The sequence below is a fragment of the Schistocerca nitens genome, chromosome 1, assembly GCF_023898315.1.
Source record: "Schistocerca nitens isolate TAMUIC-IGC-003100 chromosome 1, iqSchNite1.1, whole genome shotgun sequence".
Lineage (NCBI taxonomy): Eukaryota > Metazoa > Arthropoda > Insecta > Orthoptera > Acrididae > Schistocerca > Schistocerca nitens.
This window is the reverse complement of record NC_064614.1, coordinates 643,074,834-643,089,093: the sequence shown is the minus strand read 5'-3', so window position 1 is coordinate 643,089,093 and position 14,260 is coordinate 643,074,834. Positions and strand designations below refer to the sequence as shown.

The 14,260-nt window shown below is 40.9% G+C and overlaps 1 protein-coding gene across 1 annotated transcript in view; it reads left to right on the top strand.

Annotated features, from left to right (window-relative positions):
• The window catches only part of LOC126258184 (ARF GTPase-activating protein GIT1), a 311,125-nt gene that overhangs the window by 200,146 nt on the left and 96,719 nt on the right, over nucleotides 1–14,260 (top strand). Inside the window, exon 11 of the mRNA XM_049955621.1 lies at nucleotides 6,312–6,512. Coding sequence (XP_049811578.1) covers nucleotides 6,312–6,512 — 201 coding nt within the window. The remainder of the gene's footprint in view (nucleotides 1–6,311; nucleotides 6,513–14,260) is intronic.

The window sequence follows — 14,260 nt, the reverse complement described above, 5'->3', positions numbered from 1 at the left end:
CAGAATTCTGGACCTTTGTGTAAGAGAACTTGGTTTCAAGTAAGATAGCTCATAGAAATAAGTAAGATGTATTTCTCTGACTGCTGCTCCACTGATGAAGTTCTTGACATTGGCAAATTTTCGTGTAATCATTATTTTTTTCTGCCACGCAAGGCAGAAAACAAAATACATTTCATAATTGCAGTAATATACAGGGTGTTACAAAAAGGTACAGCCAAACTTTCAGGAAAGATTCCTCACACACAAAGAAAGAAAATATGTTATGTGGACATGTGTCCGGAAACGCTCACTTTCCATGTTAGAGCTCATTTTATTACTTCTCTTCAAATCACATTAATCATGGAATGGAAACACACAGCAGCAGAACGTACCAGCGTGACTTCAAACACTTTGTTACAGGAAATGTTCAAAATGTCCTCTGTTAGCGAGGATACATGCATCCACCCTCCGTCGCATGGAATCCCTGATGCGCTGATGCAGCCCTGGAGAATGGCGTATTGTATCACAGCCGTCCACAATACGAGCACGAAGAGTCTCTACATTTGGTACCGGGGATGCATAGACAAAAGCTTTCAAATGCCCCCATAAATGAAAGTCAAGAGGGTTGAGGTCAGGAGAGCGTGGAGGGCATGGAATTGGTCCACCTCTACCAATCCATCGGTCACCGAATCTATTGTTGAGAAGCGTATGAACACTTCGACTGAAATGTGCAGGAGCTCCATCATGCATGAACCACATGTTGTGTCGTACTTGTAAAGGCACATGTTCTAGCAGCACAGGTAGAGTATGCCGTATGAAATCATGATAACGTGCTCCATTGAGTGTAGGTGGAAGAAATGGGGCCCAATCAAGACATCACCAACAATGCCTGCCCAAACGTTCACAGAAAATCTGTGTTGACGACGTGATTGCACAATTGTGTGCGGATTCTCGTCAGCCCACACATGTTGATTGTGAAAATTTACAATTTTATCACGTTGGAATGAAGCCTCATCCGTAAAGAGAACATTTGTACTGAAATGAGGATTGACACATTGTTGGATGAACCATTCGCAGAAGTGTACCCATGGAGGCCAATCAGCTGCTGATAGTGCCTGCACACACTGTACATGGAACGGAAACAACTGGTTCTCCCGTAGCACTCTCCATACAGTGACGTGGTAAACGTTGCCTTGTACAGCAGCAACTTCTCTGACACTGACATTAGGGTTATTGTCAACAGCACGAAGAATTGCCTCGTCCATTGCAGGTGTCCTCGTCGTTCTAGGTCTTCCCCAGTCGCGAGTCATAGGCTGGAATGTTCCGTGCTCCCTAAGACGCCGATGAATTGCTTTGAATGTGTTCCTGTCGGGACACCTTCATTCTGGAAACAAACGTACCACACCACGGCTATTGCCGTCATCATACATCAAATGGGAATGTGCCAACTCCGCATTTGTAAACATTGCACTGACTGCAAAACCACGTTCTTGATGAACACTAACCTGTTGATGCTACGTACTGATGTGTAGAGCAATGAGTGGCATGTCAACACAAGCACCGAAGTCAACATTACCTTCGTTCAGTTGGGCCAACTAGCGGTGAATCGAGGATGTACAGTACATACTGACGAAACTAAAATGAGCTCTAACGTGGAAATTAAGCGTTTCCGTTTCCGGACACATCTCCACATAACATCTTTTCTTTATTTGTGTGTGAGGAATGTTTCCTGAAAGTTTGGCCGTACCTTTTTGTAACACCCTGTATAGTGATACAAAATTATTTTGTAGTATTGAACATCAACTTGTATTACATCATGTCGTGGTTGCCAGTGTATTGTATTTGGTTTGAGATTTTTTTATGTGTTTTATATTTCAACTTTCAGCTTTTTACCTCTTAGTTCCATGGCTAGTATATTGCACTAAATGCAATGTGCCTACTCACTTGTCCAACTGACAGTTAGCAGTAAAGGTATTTATTTTAATATTTTAAATTTACAGTAACAATTAATTATGAAGATTGCAGCTCCAATTTGCTGGCCTGTTAATTTGATAAACAACTGTTATCCCACTCATAATAATGTCCACATGGAACAGAACTAAAAAGGATACGAGAGCTTATAGTCTCATCTAAAATAATCTTACAGATTGGCACATCAAAATGTACAAGATGGCCGGCTAGCCTTCCTCTTTTGTATCCCTAGGGAATGTACCGGACAATACATTGGACAAATGAAGTTTTGGATCTTGCAACAGTGTAAGCGCACATCAGGCGAGTATGACTGGGACATACACAGAAATTAGTAGAGACAGACAAGAGCATAAATGAGGATCCCACATTTTGAATTTCAGAACACCCAGTTGCCATGCTGAGCATCTGACTGTTGGGGCAGTATTGTAAACGAATCCATGAGAATCTCTTCAATAGATGTGATGGTTATGCCAAGATAAGAGTGCAGTCTCCAGCGCATCTGCCACTCCAACTTCTGCACTGACAACTCCCTGTCTCTCCATCACCCATACTGGACCCAGCAACCTGCAGCTGGGTGAAGAGGGTGCACCACTAGTTTGAAATTTGAGCCATCCACAGTTTATCATTGCTTCTCCAGAAGATTACAGCACTTGTCAAAATGTCACAGTATCATAATGCTGCCACCTGCTGAGCACCCGAAGAGCTTTTTATCAAATGAAAGGAAGTTTGGTACTATACAATAGAAATATCTGTAAAGTAAATATTCAAATGTGGAGAAAGTTTCTCATCAACAACATAAATTTCCCTTGGCTATGTGACTTCAATATGGAACAAATTTGCTCAGAAAGCACACTGCAGGTTTTGAATGTTATTACATGACCAGTACAGGCAGATTCTGTCCAAAAATACCATGGATTTTGTATATTTGTTTCATGGACATCTTATCAGTTTTTGCTTCAGATCTGGAATGAACTTGGCTTAAAGCATAGAAGTGTAAAAAGCAATGACAAGTCACACTCTTAGATTTTGTGCTACACTTGAACATACTACCCAGTGTCTGTTCTAATAAATTATGCCACATTGGGATTGTGAAACGGCATCATGGCACACCAGTGTAACTGAAAGTGTGCCAAGAAACATTGAATGTGAGTGATACGTACAACATTAAGCAAAATGGCAATTTACCCATATTCTTGTCCATTTTTTCTTAGTTTTTCTTGAGTCATTTCTCTCTCTCTCTCTCTCTCTCTCTCTCTCTCTCTCTCTCTCTCTCTTTCCTTTCTTTTTTTTAATTTTATTTTTAAAAGCAAGCACAAAATAATAAACACTTTTAACATATTTATTTAGCACATTTTATGCAAGTATTCACAATATTACTGAATAGATATCATGCTATAAAATTCAGTTGTATAAATGTACAGTAGAGCCAGTTAACATTAAAAAAAATCACTCTCCTATGCAGACATTTTCCCATAGAACTTAAGTTTGTACATGCGTATTACAGTAAAGTTGTGCCTTGCAAAACTGATATTAATCGTGCTTCATAGTCTCTTAAGTAAAAGCTCAGCAACAAACAAGAACAATAAAAATGATACCCGTGAAGCAGGTAGTTGGCACAATATATGCTAATATTTTATGTATTTTAATCCAATATGGAAGGCAATAAACTGGAGGAAAATATTCCAAAGTTTTTAATTTTAATTAAACAATATATTTTCTGGTTGTGTATTTTTCATCTTCATTGCCCTTAGAGAAATTAAAATACAGGGTGTTTCAAAAAGAACTTTACAACTTCGAAAATTCGTATAAATTAATTCATAGTACCTACAGAGGTGGTTGTAGTGTCAATTTGTAGGGAAATATATCAAGTTTTGTCTCGCGTAGTTTGCTAATGTCAAATCACACCATAAGGAGTGCTAGCAGCAGCTGCATTAAAGACAGCTGCCTTCACTGGACTGTGCATGCTGGCTGTGTGTTTTGGTTTGAAGAATCGAAGTTGGTGACAACAGTTCAGATAATTTCCATACCAAGTACACTAAAGGTCCTCCTAGAATGCCTACATTTGAGTGGCATAAATGTTTTGTAGAAACAGCATGCTCAGTAAGACATGGGAAATCATTAGGTCATCCAAGCACAACTGCCAATGTCACTGAACGAGTGAGACGACATTTTGTCAACAGTCCTACAAAATTAATCCGACATGCATCTCGCGGACTGCAAATCCCACATACGACTGTTCGGCGTGTGTTGAGAAACTGTTTGCATTTGAAACTGTACAGACTGACGATCTTACAAGCAATAAAAAACACTGATAAAATTGCTCGCAAGAACTTCTGCGTGGATATGTTAAATTGATTACACGAGGATGAACATTTCTTGGACAAAATAATCTTTTCTGATGAGTTGACTTTTCACTCAAGGTTAACACACAGAACTGTAGGATTTGGGGCAGTGAAAATCCACATCAAACATTGCAACATGTTCGTGCTAGCCCTGAACTGAACATTTTTTGTGCACTTAGCAAGAACAAAGTGTATGGCTCCTTCCTTATTTTCTGTGAGAGAACCAGCAACAGGGTAGTGTACCTGGATATGTTACAATTATTTCTGACACCACAGATCAATGAAGATGACCAACTGAAATGTTTACATCATGCAAAATGGTGCACCACACCACTACCTGCTGATGTCTGGGATTTTCTCAGTGACTGCTTTCCAGGTCAATAGGTTGGCTGTGATGTGCCAATTGCATGGCCCCCACATTCCCCAGACTTGACACCACTCTTTTTAAATGGGGCTCATCAAGGATATCGTGTTTGTACCTCCTGTGCCGGCTTCTCTACTTCAACTCAGAGCAGCAAGTTACACCTGCAATGCTAGAGTGAGTTTGGGAAGAAATTTACTTCCAATGGGAGGTGTGCAGGATAACCAACAGAAGCCACATACAACACCTTCAGTTAAAAGTAAAAAAAACTTGATGTGTTTCTCTACAAAATAGCACTAAACCCAGCTCTCTATATTCTTTCAGTAAATTTATATGAATTTTTAAAGCCTTTTTTGAAACACCCTGTATTAATCAAACACAATTATTTTTCACATCTTAAGGTGCTAGAATGGAGGAAACCATACAGAAGGTGAAGAGTGGTAAAGCAGTAGGAGTGGATGAGGCATCTGTATAGACTAGTTACAATATTTTGGAAGAATAAAGAAATTGTAGAAAGCGGGGGAAAGTGTCAGATTGTCCCATTTTAAAGTAACTTGATAGGAAGGTTTATAAGAACTACAAATGTCTTTATCTCACGTCTTTATCTCATGTTTGAAACATGAAAAGGTCTCCAGAACCGTATAGTTTCATTTATAATACAGGAAATTCACTGCTGCAATATTGTGCTGGTTAACCCACTGAAAAAGCTTAACTCGGGGTATAAAATCATTTGGCCCCTTGCTTGTTTGCATTGTTTATGACTGGAATCCAACTGCTGCTCCACCAGTAACCACACTGTATTTTATGAGAACATTTATGGGTGCTTATTTATCAGTATTTTCTTTCACAATCCAACATCATCTCCTCAAATTCTAATGTGTGAGCAACTATTTGTTAAAACCTTGGCCAGCCATTTATGGCTTGAGCAAAACAGTTTTTCATAATTTGGCATCCACACCAATAAAATTATACGTTAGGATGATACCTGTAGTGGAACTTTTCCTCTGTACATTTGTTTGGCTTCCCAAGTGCTATATTCTGCTGGATCATACATCAAAGTAATGCTCATAACCAAATGTGGTTTTACAAATGTTGTTGTTTTGTATATTATTTGATATCGTTATGGCAGTACTGTTAATGTTGATGAAGCAGCCAGTTGTTAGTGAAGAAAAAAAAAACAGTATGCAACATTTGTCTCATACACATTGCTCACTAATGTCCTCAATGCTACTTGAAATATTCATTTCTGACCATTAGTTCCTTGTCTCAAAACATTCACTTTGGGATTCTCTAACAGTTGATGTACACATTCACATGGTGCACAAAGCCCTAAACCAAGATTAATTAGCATAGGTATTTATGTGGCAACCTAACTTCCACCAGGTAGCTGTCTAAATACCTTGTTAGTTCCAGTTATTTGTGGCAACAAAAGAGCAAGGAATAAGAGGAAGTGGAAAAAGGTTCCGAGCTTCAGAATCTATCCGTTTCCAGTTTCAGAAGAATCTGAGAGTGAAATGTAGTTTTGTCCATAAATAATTATGAAACTATATGGTAAAGGTTGTTACAATGTAAACAGTAGCATGTTTTGCCTTTTAAATGTGATAACACTTAATTTCTTTCCAGTTCGTTGCATCCAAAAAAGTTAATCTTACTTGCAGGTCAGCAGCTTACTTGCTGAAAATCAGGAACTTCGGCAGTTGCTGCAGTCAGCAGGTCTCAATATTCCCACAGTCGCCTCTCCTCAGCCTAATGGTTATGAACCTGTTCAAGATATGAGGGGTCGCTCTACCATTCAGCGACCTGCATCCATGTATGAAACACGGGAGGGGATCAGGAGCGCTGTTTCTATCATAAACAAGGTAAGCAAATTACACAAACCAAACATCAGCAGTAAAGCTGTTCTCACATGGGAAGGAAAAGTTTTATTTGAATGTTGAATGTGGAGAGGGATGAGTTTTGTAACGTCACAATGTAGATTTTCACATAGTGAAAAATTTACTTACATGGAAAACACATGTAAAGTCCTGCTGGATTTCAGCAGTCCACTGTGAAACTATATGAATCAATTCGATGCAAGATTGCTTTTTGTGTCACTGAACCGAGAAGACACCATATTGTTATACTGGTTACAGATCTAAAGTGTCATATGTGTCATTGTTGGTACAAATTGCTATCTTAAAATGTCAGAAAATGATATGTTTGTGATGAAGAAATGTTGTTATACACAGTTCAGTCGCATTAATGTGACCACCATCTATGTTAGATTTCAATGTGTGATAACTACTCACAGATGGCAGGTGGCAGCACTAGCAGTGGAGGCTATACAATGCAGATCAACTGTTTGCATGCCACTGTGGTTAAAGTATACCGTGCGTGGCAAAATAGCACTATCCAAAGCCATTGCCAAGGCAGCTGTGGTGTAACATGAGCCATAGGCAGCAGGCCATAGACAGTCAGCTGTGGAGGTGGGTGCAAACAAATGGACATGCAACTATTGTGCAACTGACCTCCCAGATGAACCAACGGGCTACTGTTGATGTCTCCTCATTGATCGTTCAGCAAATGTTGCAGCACATGTGCCTCCGCAACAGGCACCTGGTTCATGCAGCCGTACTATCTGCTGTTCATCAGCAATGAAGGCTGCAATTTACACACCAGTATTGCAACTGGACATACACTGATTAGTGACAGGTAGCCTTGTCAAATGAATCATGTTTTGTGCTCGATCGGACAGATTACCTTTGACTTGTACAGTTTGAATGTTTGAAAGCGCGCACACACTGCCACAATCATCGGAAGGATCCAGGATGGAGAACATTCCCTTGGTGCGTTATCCTGGGATTGGGTAGATAGCGCTACCTGGGCGCTAGCTGACTGGTCAAAACAACAAGCCAAGGTCCGTCAAATGTCCAAGTATTCTCGTCTCGAGGCCCAACAGCAAGAAGGGAATGCACCACGTCGACACACCGTGTTTAATTTAATGGGTAGAATCCTCGCCGACGCAGCTGTTGCAGTGCTCGAGAAAGGTTTGAACTAGGCACCAACACCACGGACAGCTCCAATCCGAGATGTCATAGCTGGCGTAGAACAGGCAATTTTGAAGCTTCCCAGTGACGTTGCAGAAGAGATCAGGAGAGACATCTGCCAAATTTTAACATGAGCCCCACCGAGCAAGTTCAACATCAGTTCAGCAGAAAGGAAGGCTCTGCGAGACTTGAGAGCGGACAAAGAACTCGTCATTTTACCTGCCGACAAGGACCGAGCGAGGTGGCGCAGTGGTTAGACACTGGACTCGCATTCGGGAGGACGACGGTTCAATCCCGCGTCCGGCCATCCTGATTTAGGTTTTCCGTGATTTCCCTAAATCGCTCCAGGCAAATGCCGGGATGGTTCCTTTCAAAGGGCACGGCCGACTTCCTTCCCTAATCCTATGAGACCGATGCCCTCGCTGTCTGGTCTCCTTCCCCAAACCAACCAACCAACCAACCAACCTGCTGACAAGGAGAATGCCACCGTGAGTTGAATAAAATGGCAAGATGGAGGTGGTGCTCGACAATCGTGCCTATCGCAAGCTAAGAGAAGATCCGACTGGCAAAATCCAGAGAAAAATAGTAGATCTTCTCAAGAAGAGTTCTATTCCTTCTAAAGTGACCAAAAGCCTATGCCAACAGGCTGCAATTCCCCCAAGACTGTACGGCCTACCCAAGATTCACAAGGATGGGACACCTCTTCACCAAATAGTGAGCAACATTGGAGCTCCTAATTATTTTCTGGCCAAACATCTTACTACACTATTGGGACCTCTCATAGGCAAATGTGATCACCATATCCGGAATTCAGAGGACTTCATAGGACGCCTGAAGACACTTAAGTTACAAGCGTCGGATATTTTGGTTAGTTTTGACGTTATATCATTGTTTACGAAAGTACCTCTGAAGGACTCGTTAGAACTTATCAGCAGCCGTTTGAGAGTCATTGTGACATTATTTAAAATGTGCTTACCTCAACTTGTTTCTTATTCAGTGACCAATATTTTGAACAAGTGCACGGTGTCACCATGGGAAGTCCCCTGTCCTCTATGGTGGCCAACTATTTTATGGAACACTTTGAGGAAAAAGCACTGCAGTCGGCAAGTCTCAAACCTTCTTGCTTTTGGTGGTATGTAGATGATACTTTTGTGGTGTGGCGCCATGGAGTAGAGACATTACCTGTGTTTCTCCGACATCTGAACTCGCTCCATCCCAATATACAGTTCATTATGGAAGTGGAAAAGGATAGCATCTGACCATTCCTGGACGTCGTAGTCGGAAGAAGAGCTGATGGTACACTGGGACACAGTGTCTATCGCAAATCAACTCGTGCAGAGCTATATTTGCAGGCCACAAGTTGCCATCATCCTGCGCAATGCGGTAGTGTCCTATGCTCTTTGGTGCATAGGGCCACATGTAGTCTCAGATGCCGACAGTCTACCTGGTGAGCTACAACATCTGAGAACGGTATTCCAACAGAATGGCTGTTCCGATAGGCAGATATGCTATGCATTCCATTCCAAGCAAACTCGAAGCAGGGCTGTAAATGAAGATACGGAGGCACCCACTGCAACATCGTTCTTGCTCTATTTTGGCAGCATGTCTTAGAGAATAGAAAGAATCCTCAAAAAGCACGACATCAAGTGTTTTTTTTGGGCACCAGCAGAATTGAGAAATTTATTGTGCTCAGTCAAAGACGACAAGGAAATTTTATCCCCAGTGTCATCTTTCTGGGACCGTGTTGTTAAGGAGGCCATACGTATCTGCACGGCGGACAATCTTATCAACAGGGATGCAGGTTTTCAACTAAGTGCCGCCTGGAATCCAGCACTGGCTACCATTAAATCAAAAACAGGGAAAACAAGAACTTCCGATTCATCAAGTGACGCAACGCATAACTGAGATTTAGTTCAGACTTTAACCGCAGGAGCGTCCGGCAGCACAGTCATTGCCCATAGCACATGCGCGGATGGCATTTCTGTGGCTCCCAGCAGGGGACACCAGGTGTGCCGCATTCTTCCAACTACGAGCGTCCTCCCGCGCACGTGTATTGCCTGCTCCCGTCATGACAAATTCCGACGCTGGTGCACGATTATCATCAGTTGCGCCTTGCAGCAGTGACAGCAGCAGCTGATGATGTCGAGCAGTTGCATCGAGGAAATATTGTGAGAGTTACACAATACGATCTGGCAGCAAACCCGAGAAGCATATTTGCACTTATTAAATTACTAATTAACTTGTAGATAACAACCTCATTGTGGGAATCTGCATCATCTCGTTAAACGCATCATAAATTTTTCTCACCTACCTCGCTGTTTATTCAATATTACTGCTGCTCAGTTGGAAACATGAAAATGAGCCTCATATCCATGGAGTAGGGTTTGCTGTGAGGAATCAATTTGTCGATGATCTAGACGAACTACCCTATGGAATATATGAAAGACTTCTGACCCTTCATCTCAAACTTGTGAACAACCAAAAAGCTACTATAATTAGTGCATACACACCAATCCTACACTCAGAAGATGGTAAAAATGAAGAATTCTATAACCAACTAGACCAACTCTTATCAATCATACCTCGATCAGATAAAATTATTCTACTAGGTGATTTCAATGCACCAGTTGGTAAAGACTATGCCCTAGGGAAAGTTATCATTGGTAAGGAGGGTATAGGCAGTGGAACCCTTCTTCTGACTAAATGCTCAGAACACGAGCTCGTCATTACAAACACACTCTTTTGACAGAAAACTAAGTATAAAACCACATGGCAACACCCCAGGTCAAAACACTGGCATTTCATAGTGATATGAAATTCCTTAGTTATGCCACACTTGCACATATATCTTAAATACCATAAAAGAGGAAGCGGGATGGAATCATGTTTGGTAGTCACGCTTTATAATTAAGACACTTTATTGGCATTATGAAATTAAAAATTGTGGACAAACCACTAGATAAAACTTTGCAAATACAATTAGAAACCCAGCGTACTCAGTACTCTAACAAACAATTCCAAATTAAGAAAAGGGGGTTACTGACAAACTTGAGAACTTCAAACTCCCATATAGGACTTCCCTCAAAATAGATATAATGAAACAATTAAAGGTAGAGGGTGACTTGATAACACTTGAGCACTAGTGCCAAACTAAGATGCCATTACATAACATGATAGAATCACTTAATCAAACAAAACTACAACAGAGACACTGATCTTAAAAAAATAAGTGTTAATAAAAATCACTTGAAAAGCTGCACAAGGAACTCAGCAGATGCTATGCAGTTTAAGGTTTAGCCAGTTGCTAGTCTGTAATATTTAAGAAAAAAAGTTTGTATACAAACAGGTTACATACAAAATATATACATCTACCAGCTTAACCCCCGCCTTGACGGAAGGAAGAAAAATACTAAACTTTGGAAGGGGGTATGTGACCAACTCGGGTAGTGGCCAGGTTCTTAAACACTGCCAGGACTAGACCTCGGATGGCATTTCACTCCTTGCCAAGGCGCTGGCACAATTAAAGGTTTCTGCCCGAATCACAAAGACATTCCAATAACTCTGAAACATAGAAACACTGGACAGAACCTTTGACTCACTTACACATGGACCCAACTGTATTAATAGAGTGCAGGCTTTAAAAACAGCAACATAAAATCATTTGATTGCAAGAGACACAAAAAAACTTCTGAGAACATTTTCAAATAACAGCCACCATTTAACTAGGCTAATAAGGTCTCCCACAATAGTTATAAAATTTAAAATCTCTGAGTGTGTCAGTGAAAAAACAGTTACGATGAATTACTCCATATCAGGAACACAATACAAGGGAGCGGGTTCCATAGCTTGACCGCTTCCCTTCAAATTTTGTTCCCAGCGAAGTCACAGGACTTGTATCTCCAAGCTGCCCATATCGGCAAAACACCCAACCAGTTTCACACCATAACGTGTAACGGTCATCACACTTGTCACACTTGTTCGGCAGCCGTTGACACTCGTCTCCCCCCATGAATGACACGAGATCTTGAGGGTTCCCGTCGAAGGCTAACAACCAACTCACTTTGCCTGTGAAGCCGCAAGATAATACATGTGAAAAGCAAAGATAGCTTACCTCAACCACGACCGATCTCAATGATAAATGAACAAAATAAGACTGGCACCAGCTCACCACGGCTCACATAATTATGTGATTGTGTGATCTAGAGATCAACATGATGTGAGGATCACAAGAACTGTAGCTCAAGCTGATGACTGCTGGACAGATCATCAAACGGTCTGTTCAGTAATGACTCTAAAAGTGCCACCCAAACATTGGAACCAAAAGAAACAAGCAAAATATCTGCTAAATCTTGAATGACTAAAAGATAAAGAGATCCAAAAGAAGTTCCAGAACATTGTGAAGCAAAAGTTGCCTGCTGAATATCCTGACAATGTTGAAAAACACTGGTCAAGATTAAAAACCATCATGCTTTCAACTTGCCAAGAATCAACTGGATTCATCCAAAGAAAGCATTGAGACTGGTTTGACAAAAATGGTGATGAAATTCAAAGCATGTTAGATAAAAAAAGAAAGGCCTACAACGCCTGACAAAATGATCCACAACCAGTTCACAACAATAAGTTTATCTCCATGCCAAAGCCGATGTTCAAAGGAAAACCAGAGCTCTCAAAAACCAATGGTAGACTATAAAATCAACCAAAATGGAAAATTTAGCAGCAACCAAAGAGTCTTCTTCATTGTCACAAAAGCTATCTATGGCCCCTCCAAAATAAGCCTAAACCCCCTTCGATCTAAAGCCGAGATTTGGCATTTATCAGCTCTTGGTGGAAAGAGCTCTTTGAAGAACTTCTAAAAAGAGATTCAGATGTGTGGGAGTACATTTTTACGAAAATACCACAAAAGCCCATTCAAGACCATATGAGTGATGACCCTTCCCTTCGAGAGGTTGAAGCTATCCAGCAACTGAAGAACGACAAATCCCCTGGACTGGATGGAATCCCGGCTGAACTATTTAAAAATGGCAGCACCAAATCAATCAAAAACTTTCAAACCCTTATTACCAATGTGTGGAACACTGAGACAATACCTGCAGATCTGCCTAACACTGATTTTATTACTATATTCAAAAAAGGTGATAAGACACATTGTGTAAAATACTGAGGAATACCACTACTCTCAACAGCTGGAAAGATTCTTGCTAGGATTCTTTCCAACAGACTACTTTCTCTGGCTGAAAAACGCCTACCTGAAACTCAGTGCTGCTTTTGATCTAATCAAGGCATGGTGGCTACGATTTTCAGTGCAAGGCAAATGCAAGAAAAATATAAAGAACAGAACCCACTCCTGTACACGGTATTCATAGACCTTGTTAAAGCCTTTGACTCTGTTAATCAATGAGCTCTCTTGGAAATTCTGGCATCAAATGAATGTCTTGGAAAATACATTAAAATACTTAGACTTCTACATGACAACATAAATGCTGCTGTCCTTGCCAGCAGTGGACCCAGAGAAACATTTAAGATTACCTCGCTAGTCAAGCAGGGATGTGTTATTGCACCTAGCCTTCTCTCGATATTTGTGGGAACCATGCTTCACCTTGTTAAGGAAACCTACTGTTGGGTGTTGAAATAGCTTATAGGACTGATGGTAAGCTACTCAGCCTTAGCAGACTCTGAGCTAAAAGTAAAATAACCACAACAGCTGTCATTGAGCTTCAGTTCACTGATGGCAATGTTATCTTGGCAAACACAGAGGAGGATCTACAAACAACTGTAAATGCATTCACTCTGGCATAGAAATCTGTTGGTCTTGAGCTTAACACAGCCGGCCACAAATTCCACTGCAGCAGCTCCAGTTATCACAGTTGACGGAACAGCTCTAGAGATTGTAGAGTATTTTCCATACCTGGGAAGCCATCTTTCTGCAAATTCAGACATAGATGCAGAAATTAAAAAACAATTAAAGTTTACAAGTACTGCTTATGGTCTTCTTTTGAGTAGAGTATTTGATAACCATGAGTTGAGTGTTAAAACTATGCTTACAGTATACAGTGCAATTGTCATGCCTGCATTTCTTTATGGATGTGAAACCTGGACCACCTACAGGCGTCACTTGAAGTCCTTAGAAAAATACCACCAATGCTCCCTAAGGAGAATATTGAATGTAAAGTGGTAGGATTGGTGAACAAGCAACAGCATTTTGGAAGAAACCAACTCCACCAGCATTTAAGCAAAAATTGTCAAACACCAACTTTGCTGGGCTGGTCGTATCATCCACGAGCCAAACTCCTGTCTCCCTAAGCAAATCATGTTCTCCCAATTAAAGAATGTCCAGTGCAATCAGGGAGGGCAAACAGAATGATATAAAGATGCCCTCAAGTCAAATATGCAAAATGTCAAATATACACAAATGATTGGGAAACTGCAGCCCTAGATAGATCAAAATGGTGACAAATTGTTCACCAGGGAACACTTAATTTTGAAAAGCAGAGACAATTGAAGGAGAATAGGAAGAGAGAACACAGAAGAGAACAGAAGCTGTTAAGAGGAATAAACCTGTTACACCATTCAGTCAACAACAA